Source organism: Myotis daubentonii, chromosome 2, assembly GCF_963259705.1.
Source record: "Myotis daubentonii chromosome 2, mMyoDau2.1, whole genome shotgun sequence".
In the NCBI taxonomy this organism is placed as follows: Eukaryota; Metazoa; Chordata; class Mammalia; order Chiroptera; family Vespertilionidae; genus Myotis; species Myotis daubentonii.
Window position 1 is genome coordinate 13,313,499 of NC_081841.1, and position 15,488 is coordinate 13,328,986.

At 42.4% G+C, this 15,488-nt stretch overlaps 1 protein-coding gene across 1 annotated transcript in view; it reads left to right on the plus strand.

Moving 5' to 3' along the window:
* Positions 1–15,488, plus strand: part of ALDH1L2 (aldehyde dehydrogenase 1 family member L2) — a 51,854-nt gene that overhangs the window by 28,894 nt on the left and 7,472 nt on the right. Inside the window, exons 12-21 of the mRNA XM_059681784.1 lie at positions 1,185–1,312; positions 3,014–3,164; positions 3,947–4,017; positions 4,099–4,204; positions 4,426–4,513; positions 5,067–5,160; positions 6,821–6,917; positions 7,745–7,843; positions 10,925–11,090; positions 13,136–13,241. Of these exons, the coding sequence (XP_059537767.1) occupies positions 1,185–1,312; positions 3,014–3,164; positions 3,947–4,017; positions 4,099–4,204; positions 4,426–4,513; positions 5,067–5,160; positions 6,821–6,917; positions 7,745–7,843; positions 10,925–11,090; positions 13,136–13,241 (1,106 nt within the window). The remainder of the gene's footprint in view (positions 1–1,184; positions 1,313–3,013; positions 3,165–3,946; positions 4,018–4,098; positions 4,205–4,425; positions 4,514–5,066; positions 5,161–6,820; positions 6,918–7,744; positions 7,844–10,924; positions 11,091–13,135; positions 13,242–15,488) is intronic.

The following is a 15,488-nucleotide window of genomic DNA, read 5'->3' on the forward strand; positions in this document are numbered from 1 at the left end:
TTTTAGTTTATACACAGTTGTCGGACAGACAGTCTCAAGAAGTTACTTTATTCTATCACTCTGCCTTTGAGCACTTCATATAAATGTACTTCCTGCATTCTTTTCAACTATTCAGTTCCGGTCCTGGCTGCTGTTAACTACCGTAGCCTATTTTATAGAATGAATATTTATGATGAATTTAGACAGATACATATACACATCAGAGGCACACCTACACAATAAAGCTGTGGGGAAATTTTTCAAACTTTGCAAGCTCCGTGGCAAGAAACTCAACTTCCCTAAGGCACTAGAAGAAATAGTTATAGTCGTCCTAAATGAGTCTTTCCATAATGTAGTGTGACATGAGAAATACCAAATTTCAGGCTCACAATTTTCATGTTAAAATTGTTTTGGGGGTCTCCTTTTTTTTGTTACTCTATTACTGGATGTATTGGGTTTCCATCATAACATTCTCTGGATTTTATAATATAACTAGGGGCCCGGTGCACGAAATTCGTGCACTGGGTGTGTGTGGGGGGGAGTGTCCCTCAGCCCAGCCTGCCCCCTCTCACATACTGGGAGCCCTCAGGCGTTGACCCCCATCACCCTCCAATTGCAGGATCGGCCCCTTGCCCAGGCCTGATGCCTCTGGCTGAGGCGTTCGGCCCAGGCAGCGGGGACCTTGAGCTGTAGCGGCCCCACGATCGTGGGCTTCGCTTTAGGCCCAGGCAAGGGACCCCTAGCTCCTGGGACTGCCAGCTTCGACCATGCCCAGCTCCCATCGCTGGCTCCACCCCTACTTCCTGCTATCACTGGCCAGGGCGGAAAAGGCACCTGATTCTCTGATCATGGCTGGGGGGCAGGGCAAAGGCGGCCCCAGGGCCGCCTTTGCCCTGCCCCCCAGCTCTTAGCTCCCCCCTGGGTTTCCGATCACTGTCAGTGGCAGGGGGCTTCTTCCTGCTTTCCCTTTCGTCTCCCTGCATTGTGCCTACATATGCAAATTAACCGCCATCTTGTTGGCAGTTAACTGCCAATCTTAGTTGGCAGTTAATTTGCATATAGCCCTGATTAGCCAATGAAAAGGGTAGCTCGTACGCCAATTACCATTTTTCTCTTTTATTAGTGTTGATATTAATTCGAAGAAGCATATTCATATATCTCACTATAAAATAACCTTTAGCCTATTTTTACTCATCTTGAAATAGACAATATGCAAAGTATCCTATGCTTCTTTGGTGGATGTTGATAAAGCAGTAGCAGCAGCCAAAGATGCCTTTGAAAGTGGTGAATGGGGAAGAATGAATGCAAGAGAAAGAGGAAGATTGATGTACAGGTATGTTTTTTTAAACCCAGTAAGAGGGCAAGGAGGCCAAGTCTGCGAACTTTGATATTGACTGACATTGCCAAGATTTAAAATATTTCTTCAAAGCATCCTAATATTCACCTATTATATAACATGTCTTCTGTTATTTATATCATACAAAATTTCATATATGTGAGTTCCCGATTTTTGTATTATTTTTTGTACCATTCAAGGTCCCAGTAGGAAAAGAAGTTTAATAAAAGACTATTTACCAAGGCGTAGGCAAGGTCAAGGGATAATGAAGTACCCAGGCAAGGGTAGCAACAGGGGGCAGCTACCACTACTCCAAGGACAGAGGAAGGGGCTGGTACTAGGAAGGGGCTGGCAAGGTCTAAAGCTATAGAAGACCACACTATGGTGGTTTTGGTTGGGGGACACAGCAGCTGCTGAACCACAGCCCATCTGTGAGGCAGCCGGGGGATTCCAATTCCTGACCTCTTTTGCCTCTAGTTCACCAGTCTTCTGGGAGTGCCGCCCATTGGACTCTCATTGGCCAAACCCAGCAAGAGGGGATGTAGTCTATGAAGGTCATCCTCCCAGGCCACAGAGCAGGGTAGAGAATGAATAACAGCCATAAATGAAGAATATCCAGCACCCTGTTATTTTCTTAAAAAAAATAAAAAAATATATATATATTATTGCTGTCAGAGAAGAAGGGAGAGGAGAAAGAAATTGAAACACCAATGAGAGAGAATCATTAATCAGTTGTCTCCTGCACACCCCCTACTGGAGATGGAGCCCGCCACCTGGGCATATGCCTCAACCAGGAATCAACTGTGACCTCCTGGTTCATAGGTCAATGGTCAGCCACTGAGCCACACCAGCCGGGCCCTGTGATTTTCAGATAAAAATTAAACCTCCTTTATGTGCAGGAAACAAAAGGGATGAAGGGAAATACTAAGGCCTGAAAGGGTATTATAAGTTGATAACTGAGTATCTCACGAGTAAGTCAATTCTATCATAAATTAAGTTTTCTGCTTATCTAAGTCAAATAACTGGCCTTGGTCAAAAGATCTCTTAGAGTAGGATCTGGAAAAAACACTGGGGTCGGGGGATTTCATGCCTGTCTTTGGAACGGTCCAGAGGGGAAACAGCTCAGACAACTACTATAGGAAAGCAAATAGCCAAAGTGAACAAAAAAGATGAATTTTTACTATTTCATAGTCATTAGACAGTCCTATAACTTATCTTCCCACAGAAATTGGACACCACACAGAAATCTGTTGTGGTGTCTGTAATTTGTTCTATCTATCTCTATCTTTTCCTTTTCAGTTAGTGTTCGAAATAATCCTGCACCAACCAGAAATCCTCACGTGTTCATGGATTGCGGGGTGTGGGTTGCACTCTAACATCTCCCTGTATGTTCATGAACTGTCCACAAGCCCAATGATTTCTACCATTGATCTCCTTGGCTCCGTCACTGTTCTACCTCTTGTACATTTATGAGGCAAATTGTACAGGCCTCCAACACCCTCTTCTTCTCTTGTAACTCTTGAAACAAATGATTTACGACATTATTTGTTTAATGTCTGTCTTCTTATATTCTCCATGAGGACTGAGATCTGGTCCAGTTATGTTCACCTCTGAATTCTCAGCCCTTAGGAGGGTGCCTTATACAACATAGGGGTTCAATCAACATTGTTGGATGGATTTCTTTCACTGACCATACAGACTTGCAGACCTACTGGAAGAGAACCAAGAAGAGCTGGCAACTATTGAAGCCCTCGATTCTGGCGCGGTCTATACCTTGGCTCTCAAGACTCACATTGGAATGTCTGTGCAAACATTCAGATATTTTGCTGGCTGGTGCGACAAAATTCAGGTGAGCGCAGATGTTGTTTCCGTATAGATCATTCTGAAAGGAAAAGGGATGGACATTTATTAGTTGATAAGGACACTGTGTAAGAGCCACCCCTTATGTAGATTTTTGTCTCACTTTCAAGGAGTCCAAAGGCAGGCAGTCCGGTCTAGTATGTGATATAAAGGTCCCCTCTCTCTCTGCTGGGCCATCCTTAGGACCCTGTGATCTTCACTCCTGGGATTGTCTCATGGTCTCAGGATAGTCATCGCAGCGCCAGCCATTTCAGCAACATTCTGAGCAGGAAGAAGTGGGAGGAACAGAAAAACAGCACTTGCTTGAACTGTGCTCTTTCCCCTCTCAATGCCTTGTGCTTACATCTTCCATTGACCATCCCTGTCCTCTATGAAAACTGGGCAAGTTTCTTATCTGAGCATATCGCCATCCCCATCATTACTAAGGAAAAAGGGGATCATGAATATTGGGCAGGCAATTAACATTCTCTACCATGCCAAGAAATTGGAATGGAGGTGAATAAGTTAGAATTATGTTTATTCTCCCATGCCTGGATATGAAATGAATAGAAGTTCCTTTCTTGATGTGGATATATTTCTTATCAACTGAACACTGTCTATTCCTGTAAGCGAGGCAAAACAAGAGAGGCAGACAGGAAATGGATTCTTCGAGATTACAGGGAACAAATGTTAAACCACCTATGATAGCCTCAAGTCCTCATCTATTCTGAAACAGGTTAAATGTACTCATTTCAAAGAGTAAAATAACCATCCACCTCCTTTGTGTCTTAGGGTTCTACCATCCCTATCAACCAGGCCCGTCCAAATCGCAATCTGACCTTCACCAAGAAGGAGCCACTTGGGTAAGGCAAGGGAAGCAAGCGTCTCTGAGTGACTTATGCTGCTTCAAGACAACCAAGGATGTCGGCTTTCTTCCTCCGCAGTGTCTGTGCCATTATCATCCCCTGGAACTACCCGCTGATGATGCTGGCGTGGAAGAGCGCCGCCTGTCTCGCAGCAGGCAACACCTTAGTGCTCAAGCCAGCGCAGGTAAGACGCCAGGGGCTGGTTGCCACAGCACCCCCTCTCCCGTCTACTTAACATCAGAGACATGCATTCTTTGTACCAGTCTTGCAACTTTGCTGTAATTATGTCAAAATAAAAGAAAACAATAAAACGAGCCCTAGTGCGGCCATAGGTGAAAAATTCGGGACTGATCTAAGGGCCAGGACAGAGTCTGAAGAAGGTCATTGCTGTCTGCTTCTGCTCAGGTCACGCCCTTGACTGCTCTGAAGTTTGCAGAGCTCTCTGTTAAAGCTGGCTTTCCCAAGGGGGTAATCAACATCATTCCGGGCTCAGGTAAGCCACCAAAAGACCCTTTTCACTCTAGTTAATGAACGGTACAGGGGTAGCTGAGTGGCTGTTTTCCCACTGGAGTCTGTCCTGGATTATAACTGTATTAAACCTAAACACTGTTTACCAAACAGTTAACTTAAGGATAAATATACTGACCATGCCCCAAAGTCTTAAAATGGAAACAGAATGGTGCATGAGTAAGGTGGGGGGGGGGGGGGTTGGGCGGGCGGCAGAAATAGTACAGCATTGTAAAACTACCCTAAGGTGGCCCGTGGCCCATTTCAATTTTTAAAAACTATTTTGGAAGTTTGCAAACAACAACAAGGCTGTCCCATCTTTTTATTTTATTTTATTTTATTTTTGGGGGCAGGGGAGGGGGGATGACAATTTCATGGAAGACATTATTTACATTTTTGTCAGTTTATAATTAATACCGAAAATGTAAAACTAAGATTCAAATGAGAGTTTAGAAATCTCCTTCACTGAATTCAAAGCCACCCTGGCCATCAGACCGTGACTAATGTTTGAAATCACGTTTGATTCCCTAATTCTGCAGGTGGCGTGGCAGGACAGCGCCTCTCTGAACATCCTGACATCCGCAAACTCGGTTTCACCGGTTCCACGCCTATTGGCAAACAGATCATGAGGAGGTATTGGTTTCAGTATGTCGGTTCGTTGTAGAGGCTGCCAAACCTGGTTTTTGGTTTAGCTTTTGCTTCTTGGAATAGGGTGCTTTGGGAGGAAGAAAAATCACATCAGATTTAGAAGAGAAATGTACTTACCACTGCAGGGCAGTGACCTGTGTGAGTATAATAAAATACCTTCCAAAGTGGAAAAGCCCACAGTCAATAAAACTAGAGCCATAGTGAAATTCTACACCCGACTGGCAGCTTTAACAATCCAGCACAAAATATTTTCTGTACTAGATCTGTGGCCCAAATTGTTTTGGGAGCATAAGTAAGAAACCAAAAAGACATATAAATGACAAATCTGGATGATTAATAAAATAAGTGTCTAAAAAGCAGTAACATTGTTTTTTAAAAAAAAATTACAAATAATCTCCTGGGCTAGTGTGGCTTGGTTGCTTGAGTATCATCTTATGCTGGCTCCATTCCGGGTCAGGGCACATACCCAGGTTGTGGATTTGATCCCCGGTCTCTGATCCAGGTGTATGCAGGAGGAAACCACTTGATGTTCCTCTTTCATCTCTCTCTCTCTCTCTCTCTCTCTCTCTCTCTCTCTCTCTCTCTCTCTCCCTCTCCCTTCTTCTTTCTCTAACAAAAATCAATAAAAACATATTTTTAAAAATTAAAAATAAAATTTTCAAATAATCTGCCCAGCCAGTGTAGCTCAGTGGTTGAGTATCGACCTAGGAACCAGGAGGTCACTGTTCGATTCCTGGTCAGGGCACATGCCCAGGTTGCGGGCTCGATCCCCAGTAGGTATGCAGGAGGCAGCCAGTTGATGATTTGCTCTCCTCCTCGATGTGTCCATCTCTCTCTTTCCATTCCTCTATCTGAAATCAATAAAAACATATTTTAAAAAATTTTTAATTGCAATTAATCTAAATGTTAAAAATAAAGCAATGGTTAAAGGAAGTCAACATAACAGAATACTGTACACTCATGTTCATGGAACATTTTAATAACAGTAAGAAGTGTTGTTAAAATGGTAAATGGAAAGGAAAATAAGCTATAAATTGTATATATTGGGTGATTCCCAACTATGTTAAATAAGGCAAAGGCTCTGGTTGGGCACTGACCAGAAAAAACTATCAAAATGGTAAAAAAAAAAACAAACAGTAATTGAGCCATGGAATTGATTTCTTTCCCTTCTTTCTGTATTTCTTTAAAATTTAAAAATGTTTTAAATAGTACTTCTGCAAGAAAGGGAAAATAAACAATTTACTTCTAAAAATATATATTTATATATTTTTTTCCAATGCTCCAGTAATCTGGTTTGAGGCTAAATTCCTTGCCAGGCCTTTATGTAACCAAAATTATTATACCTAAATAATCTGAATTTACCTATCAGGATCGCTAGTCATTTTCCACAGAATTTAAAACAAAAAGTTCATTATGGAAAATTTCCCATATATTCAAAGCACACGAATAGGATAATGAACTTCCATGTGCTCACCACCCAGCTTCAACAATTATCACCATTCAACCATTCATGCTTTGTCTTTGCATAAGTTTCTGAGGCTCAATTATGTTTTCCATGTCAAGTGGTAATTTATGGTGGAAGGAGAGAGAGAGAGAGAGAGAGAGAGAGAGACTAAATGCTCATTTCCCATTTATTTTTCTCTAGTGCTGCGAGCAACTTAAAGAAAGTTTCTCTTGAACTTGGTGGCAAATCCCCACTTATAATATTCAATGACTGTGAAATTGACAAAGCCGTGCGAATGGTAAGAGTGGGTCAAATCCAACTAAATACGTGCCTATTTCTAAAACACATTTCACCTCATTGCTTATCAGAAATCTTTTTTTTTCAAGTATACAATTTGTATTTATTTACAATACCCTATAAAAATGTAAATTTAGAAACTTTAATCTTTATTAACTAGAACCAAACAAAAAAGCACAGAGAAGAAGAAATACTAGACAAGTATTCACTTGATCGGTGGAGAAGTGGAAAGGCAGGAGAGGTGCCCAGCGGAAATAAGTCATTTGATAATGGCAGAGGGAAGCTAGTAATGTCACTGGGAAGCTCACCAGAAATCTTAAAGTGAGATCTAGCCTTGTCAGTCATTGTAGAAACTATCCTCTTTATGCTTAGATTTTTGGGACACTCGGAGCACTTTATTTTTAAAATAATGTCTTTATAATTTGTCTCATTAAGGTGTTTTTAAAACATTCACGACTTATACAAACTAATGTAGAGATCTCAAAAGCAAAATCTGACATACAGGCATTACATTTAAATTTATAATCTAGACTTTCTTGCAACACAAAATCTGTTTCTTAGTGGTATGCTCTTACTTTTACACACTTTTTTGTTAAGTGCTCATGGACCAAAGGAGGGAAAGGAGAAACAAAACCCCAAAAGGCAGGCTAGATCAAAGCGGGGTATCTTCAGCAGCGCTCATCACCACCTAGGCCATGGAGTCATGTTTGTCTGTGACCTCTCTGTTGTCTGCTGTCTTTCATAGCATATATTCTCAGTACGCGCAATATTATGACAACCCCCACTTCCCAAGTAATGTTAACAATCTTTTCTCCTCTGCTGCCCAAGGGCATGGGAGCGGTATTTTTCAACAAAGGAGAGAACTGTATTGCAGCTGGGCGCTTGTTTGTGGAAGAATCCATCCACGATGAATTTGTGACAAGAGTGGTAAGACGCCTTTAAGTTGGCTCCATGAGTCGAACAGAAATTGCTTAAACTCAAAAAGTATTTCTGAGACTTAGTGACTTTTTAGGTGTGACAATAGTACTGTGCTTATATAGTTTTAGAAAACAATTCAGTCCTTATCTTTTCGAGCCACTTTGTGACATATTTATGGGTTCAATTATATAATGTCTAGACTTTGCTTCCCTCCTGCTCCCCAGGAGGGGAGGAAGTGAGGGGTGGAATAAATTGGCCATGAATTGGTAATTGTTGAAGTTGGGTGATGGGTACATGGAATTTTATATTATTTGTCTACTTTTATATGTGTTTATAATTTTTCATAGTAAAAAGTTATAGGTCTGTATAAACAAAACCCTTAAGAGCTGTTATTACCTATACCTGGCTCTGCATTTATAGTCTATTAGAACCATGACACTTGATGTTTTTATAAACCCCTAAATTAACTATGAGAGATACACTGTTCAATCCTTACAAATCCTCAGCTCACAGTTAACAGGACAAATACCATATCCTTCATCAGGACAGATGAAAGAGAGAGAAAGGTCAGGAGATAGACGGATGCCCACTATTGATTGGTCATGGTTCTGTAAATATAGACTAAAAGTCACTTATAGAACTATTAAGATGAATTCTGTGACTAAAATAAACTCTAAACTAAACTACATTATATTATTACTAGAGGCCTGGTGCACAAAATTCCTGCACTCGGTGGGGGTGGGGGTGGGGGGCGGTGTTCCTCAGCCCGGCCTGTGCCCTCTCGCAGTCCAGGAATCCTCAGGGGATGTCTGACTGCCAGCTTAGGCCTACTCCCCGTGAAGAGCAGACCTAAGCTGGCAGTCAGACATCCTTAGCGCTGCCTCAGAGGCGGGAGAGGCTCCCACAACCGCCGCTGTGCTCGCCAGCTGTGAGCCTGGCTTCTGGCGGAGTGCCGCTCCCCCTATGGGAGCGCACTGACCACCAGGGGCAGCTCCTGCGTTGAGCGTCTGCTCCCTGGTGGTCAGTGCGCATCATAGCGACCGGTCATTTCACCATTGGGCCGAAACTGGCTCTCCGACATCCCCCAAGGGGTCCCGGATTGCGAGAGAGCTCAGGCCAGGCCAAGGGACCCCACCGGTGCATGATCGGGGCTGGGGAGGGATGCAGGTGGTTGGCCAGCTGAGAAGGGACTGTGGGAGGGCTCCAGGGTGTGTCCGGCCCATCTTGTTCAGTCCTGATCGGCTGGACCCCAGCAGCAAGTTAACCTACTGGTCAGGGCATCTGCCCCCTGGTGGTCAGTGCACAACACAGCAAGTGGTTGAGCAGCCTTAGCATATCATTACCGGACGACCAGACACTTAGCATATTAGGCTTTTATTATATAGGATGATGGTAATAGTAATCATAAGTCTGTTTTATATTTGAAAAACCAGCACCCAGCTTTATTTTTTTCCAGAGCCAATTCCCTGACCCTACCCCCAAGAGGCAAACACCCTTTCTTTATGAGAGTAGAAAACAAGGAAGTCAGATGGAGAGACACGTTGTGGGCAGTGGCTGCCTCCTAAATATCCCTGCAATGCAATTTTGTGCCTCAGGAAAATAGTTATAGTACCACGTCATGGGTTTTCACAACTATAACTTGTTGAAATTTCAAATTCTGAGACCAGAAATGTTAAGGATTTACTATATCAATCCATCAACACACACGTTTTATACACATGCAATTTATATTCATTCATTCATTCACTCATTCATTCAACAGGTATCTTTTTGAGCACTTCCTGAGGGATTATTGCCAGGTCTAAATTCAAATGCATGGGCCTGTGGGGTCCCAGTTACTCCCATTCTTCCTTCCTACTAGAATTGGACTTAACATTAGAAAATGCAGAAATAGGTTACGAGAATTGAGGTGCACAAGAAGTGATTACAAAGACATGCCAGTGGTGAACACCGTTCAATGAAGATGGTTTTTCATCGGAACAGTCCAGCAATTCCTCTGGCATGGCCGTGCCATGAGAATTTCACAAGGCCAGTCTGCCACACTTGGGGAGAGAAAAAGAGATAACAATGTGGCCATTTGGAAATTCTTTTGTCATGAAGAGTGTAAGCACACTGCATTTTTTTTTTTAAAAAAATATGTTTTTATTGATTTCAGAGAGAGAAAGGGAAAGGAAGAGTTAGAAACATCAATGATGAGAATCAGAAACGGGCTGCCTCCCCCACACCCACTACTGGGGATTGAGCCTGCAACCTGGGCATGTGCCCTGACCGGTAATCAAACTGTGACCTCCTAGTTCAGTGGTCGGCAAACTGCGGCTCGCGAGCCACATGCGGCTCTTTGGCCCCTTGAGTGTGGCTCTTCCACAAAATACCACGTGCGGGCGCGCACGTACAGTGCGATTGAAACTTGGTGGCCCATGCGCAGAAGTCGGTATTTTGTGGAAGAGCCACACTCAAGGGGCCAAAGAGCCGCATGTGGCTCGCGAGCCGCAGTTTGCCGACCACTGTACCTAGTTCATGGGTCGATGCTCAACCACTGAGTCAGGCTGGCCAGCTGGCTGTGAACACACTGTACTAATAAAAATTCCAAAACATCAGATTTACTGTTTTAATGGATTAACATTCAGGATAATTTTTTTTATTGCTGATGCTATTACAGATGTCCCCTATTTCCCTCCCCCATCTTTTGCCCACTTTCACCCAGCCTCTGCTCCCCCCTACCTCCCCCCCCCAATCTTTATCACTCTGTTGTCTGTGTCCCTGAGTTATGCATATATGTTCTCAGGATCATTTTAAAATAGTGTATGTAGCTATGTTCTGTTAAAACCCAGTAGTTAAGAGCTTAACAAAACTATAGTATTTGGTGGTTGTGTGCCCTTGGGCAAGTCACTTAACCTCTCTAAGCCTCAGTTTCTTCAGCTGTGAGATGGAAATAATAAATACCCATTTCTAATGCTGCTTTGAAGACGAAATGACGACAGATCTTTTAACAGCTTCGTACAACACCCGCCACGTGGTAGAAGCTCAGTCAAGGACACCCGTTATTATTACTAACAGTCCGTTGTGCTTTGTGAACTGGGTGACATACAGGTGGAAGAAATTAAAAAGATGAAAATTGGTGATCCGCTTGACAGATCTACTGACCACGGGCCCCAGAATCATAAAGCACATCTGGAAAAGCTTCTTCAATACTGTGAAGCAGGCGTGAAAGAGGGGGCCACCCTGGTGTGCGGGGGAAGACAAGTTCCAAGGCCAGGTAAGACAACCGCTGGAGTTCACAGAGATGGGAGCAGCTTTATAGCAACCCCAGCCTGCCTCAAACGTCAGAAGAATTCATTTGTAGCTCCTGCTTGGCCACTCATAAGCTGTGGCGCCTTGGACAACGCAGGTTTTCTGACCCTCCCGTGTAAAATGGGATGAAGTGTGCACATGCTGCTAGATGAGGCTATGAAAATCCACTCATGAAATAGATGTGACGGGCCCTTAGCTGTACAGTAAGCAAGGGTAGTGGGCATCTGTGTTGCTCAAGAGCTGCTGACCTTTCTTCCTGACACTGTGAGATGTCGTCACCTTAGCCAGCAGAGCCTGGGAACGAGTCATTCCTCTTGTCTGAAGCAGTACTTGTTACTGAAACACACGAATGGCTCACTGTTATGACACCCAAAAAAGAGAAAAAGACAAACAACTGCAAAAACTCGTTTTTTACTCCTGTAGGTAGATTGTGTGCCAGCATCCTACTCTGAAAATTGGCAATTAAAAGGGAAAAATTCAACATTTATCATGTGTTTTCCTGTATGAACTGAATTTCTGGATAACTGAGTAGGTGATAAAAGAGACTTTTTTATTTTCGCGAAAGGATCCCTGCTAAATAATCTAGAAAAATATAATAGAATAAAAAAATTTACCATCCTGGCTGGTGTATTTCAGTGATTAGAGGATCCTCCCCTCCTCCACCCAACCCCACCCCCCCATCCCCTTATTTACCCCTGCACTGAAGGGTCGCAGGTTCAATTCCCAATCAAGGGCACGTACCTGGGTTGCAGGTTCAATCCCTGGACCCAGTCGGGGTGAGTGCAGGAGGCAACCAATTGATGTGTCTCTCACATCAATGTTTCTCTCTCTCTCTCTCTCTTTCCCTCTCTCCCTCTCTCTCTCCCCCTCTCTCTTTCCCTTTCTTTCTCCCTCCCTTCCAGTCTCTCTACAAATCAATGGAAAATATATTCTCAGTGAGGATTAACAAAAATCAATCAATCAATCAATCACCAATTTGCACTCCCTAATTGAATGAAATAATTGATTCAGGCAATGATCATCAGAGAGGCTAAAGTTATTAGGTAAAAGGTTGATGGGGACCTGAGCATTTGTAAGATACCAAAGTATCACCCCCAAGCTCGCTTGCCAGCAGAAGGAGAAAAGCACAACTTTGTAATGGAGGGGTCAGGTTGTCACCACTTAGAACCACTGGTCAATCTTAGCAGCAGGGAGAGCAGGGCGACTGGATACGCTGTGTCTCCTATAAGATGCAATGGGCAACACCTCCTGTAAAGTATTCTTGCCCAAAACATTTAACCTGAACCTGACCATGCCTGTAGGTCAAATTTTCCATTTACAAGAAATACGGGGAAGAACAAATTAAATACCACCCCAAGGAAGCAATGACAAATCTAAAATGCAAGGTATTCTATAGAACGAGTGACTTGGTCTGTTTAACACATCAATGGCATGAAAAATAAGGGGCAGGGATAAAGGGGAAACATTCTAGATGAAAGGACACAAGAGATCTAACAACCTAATACAATGTGCAGAACTTATTTAAATCCTGAATTCAACAGGTCAACTGTAACAAGATCTTTCCAGACAATCAGAAACTGAAGTATAAATTATGAATAAGAAATTAGCATAAACTTGTTAGGTATGATAATGTATTGTGCAGTATGTAAGAAAATGTCCTTATTTTTTAGACTTGTACTGAAATAGTTGGAGGTCAAAGTTGTGATCTCTGGAATTTCCTCTAAGATATTTCAGCAAGTAAAAAATGAATCAAATATAGCAAATATAAATAAATAATTATTTTACTATTCATGATACTATAGTGTCTATTTTTATATATGTTTGAAATGTTTGTAATAAAGGCATTATAAATATAAGAACCTAGGAATGCTAATGCCAGATAGGAAAATGAAAGTTTTCTTGGTTTTACTGACCCAGAGGGAAGAAAAAGATGTGTAATGTAATTAAATAAGAACTGTTCATTGAAGATCAACCTATAATTGACGTTCTTTTCCTCTGTTTTTCAAATAGGCTTTTTTATGGAACCGACTGTGTTCACAGACGTGGAAGACCACATGTACCTGGCCAAAGAGGAATCCTTTGGGCCAATTATGGTCATTTCTAAATTCCAAAACGGGTATGTTCTCTGGGCACAATTTAACGAGTTTTGACTACATACGTTGTGGGATTTTTATTATTATTATTCTGTCATTGAGCTATATACAGAGCATAAAAATCAATGAACATGTAATTCTCTACTATAAGAATAGTCAACTTAAATATCGAGAAAAAGGTGCTAACTAATGATTGAAATATACTTTTGCTTCCTAAATTAATGCTGACAGGGGACTTTAGCTGACTAAATTTTCGTTTTTGTACAGTTGACACTTGAAATGTCTCTGGAACAAGGTAAATTACTGAAAATAACAGAACCAGTTTCCACATTTACATTCCTAGGGAAGGCAGCATCTGTGAAATCTGATTTTGTCCAAAAAGGACTGCTGCCTTCCTAGGGGATTATGCCCCCAAAAGCCTAATACTTAGCTTCTTATAGAAATAGCCACAATCACCATGTAATCAAATGTAAATGATATCCTGATGTGTTAGAGCACATGAAATTTTCCAAAGTGTTCAGCATATCAGAGAGGCTATATGGTAACTGAGCTCCTATGAGAATGTTTAATACCACAGACTCATGAAATACGCCACAAAATTCTTCTGAATTCTAACTTTAGATTTCCTTCAACCCATGACAAGGTGGAAAGAAGCAGAATATAACGTTCAGACGAACTTCTTGGTCTTTAATAGACATTGTAAAAGACCTTGGGGGACACTAAGTATAGTGAGTAAACTTTGACAAACTGATTCAAGGATGCCATTACCTTCCTTTCGTTATAAGTTCCCCCACAGATAGGCCTTGTGTTAAACATGCAGATAGAGGAAGCCATGTTTTGGGGACATAGGCCTAGATAAGTCGCAGTTCTTGTCCTCAAGGAGCTTACCATCTAATGGGAGACAGACCAGGAAATGAGCAATTAATCACAGAAGGCCAAGGGCAGGATTGTACAATGGGCAGCATCTGTCCTGTGGCCCCACACCTGTCTACCTCTGTGGGCTTGGGCCAGTTATTTAATCACTCTGTGCCTCAGTTTCTTTACTTGCAAAATTGGGCTATTAATAGTATCTAACTTTTGGGGTCATTCTAAAGATTAAATAAGTGAAGTGTTTGCTATTGGTGTGTTGCCACTGTTATGCTTGTTAGTATTCTAGACGTAAGCAAGATATACTAAAAAATGATGCCATCTCAATCATCCTCACAAGCAATGGCATAAAGCCGTAGTCCAGTCTATAGATAGGTGGGGCCCTACCATGTGTAACACATGAAGGAGTGTGAAGTGTTAGGGAGCCTCAGTGCACGCCAAGTTAGGTTCCAAATCTCTCCTGTGAGTTTAAACTTCCATGTAGTCAAGATGACCGTTGAAAATACCTTCAGCAGGCGCCACATTCAAGCCTTTGCTGTCTCTTAAAAAAGCCAGCACAACTTATTTTCCCTCCAGTTTTGGGACAGATTCTGTTTCTTTGCCGGAGCACCAGATGAAATACTTGGCTTGCGTCTACTGACCATATTGTAGAGAATTTGTGCCTTTTTAAGCATTAGGATGACACTCAGAAAGGTGAGATACACCATGGCAGGCATGTCGGAAGTGAGTACATACTGAGACAAATGGCCGGGAAATCAGGAGATCCATGTAAGAGATTATTTTACTCTCCTTTTGTTGAATTAACACAGTAACTGAATTCCCTCTCATTTGCTGATGCAACATCACGGTGTAAAGAGGAACAAGATGTTATCCTGCCCTCTGGGAGCTTCCAGTCTGGTTAGGAGGTGAACCATAAGTACACGAAGAGCTCATGCAAAATCCTGAGTTGGAAGAACATGTGTTCCCTGGAGAGCGAGAGAGAGAGAGAGATAGAGAGATAGATAGAGAGAGAGATCCAACTTGCAACCTTCCGGTATATGGGATGATGCTCCAACCAACTGAGCTACACTGGCCAGGGCGTTATAGCCGATTTTTATTGAGCATTTACTAAGTTCTAGGCACTAATAACTTATTTAATCCTCACAACAACAAGACAGGTACTATTATTATTATTTCCATTTTCACAAGAATAAAAGAAAGCATGGGAAGAGGAAGTCACTTGTCCAGGGTCCCCCAGGCAGTCTGGATGCAGAGCCCTCCCATTGAGTTCCTACCGTCTAGGCCTCGATGTTGGCAAGGGTGGGCACTGGGAGGCTTCAGGGTGAGACACTGAATGAGCCTGGAGCTGCGTGTGTAAAATCTGAAGCGATGGAGGGAAGTAGGGGTTACTCTGAGAACACATC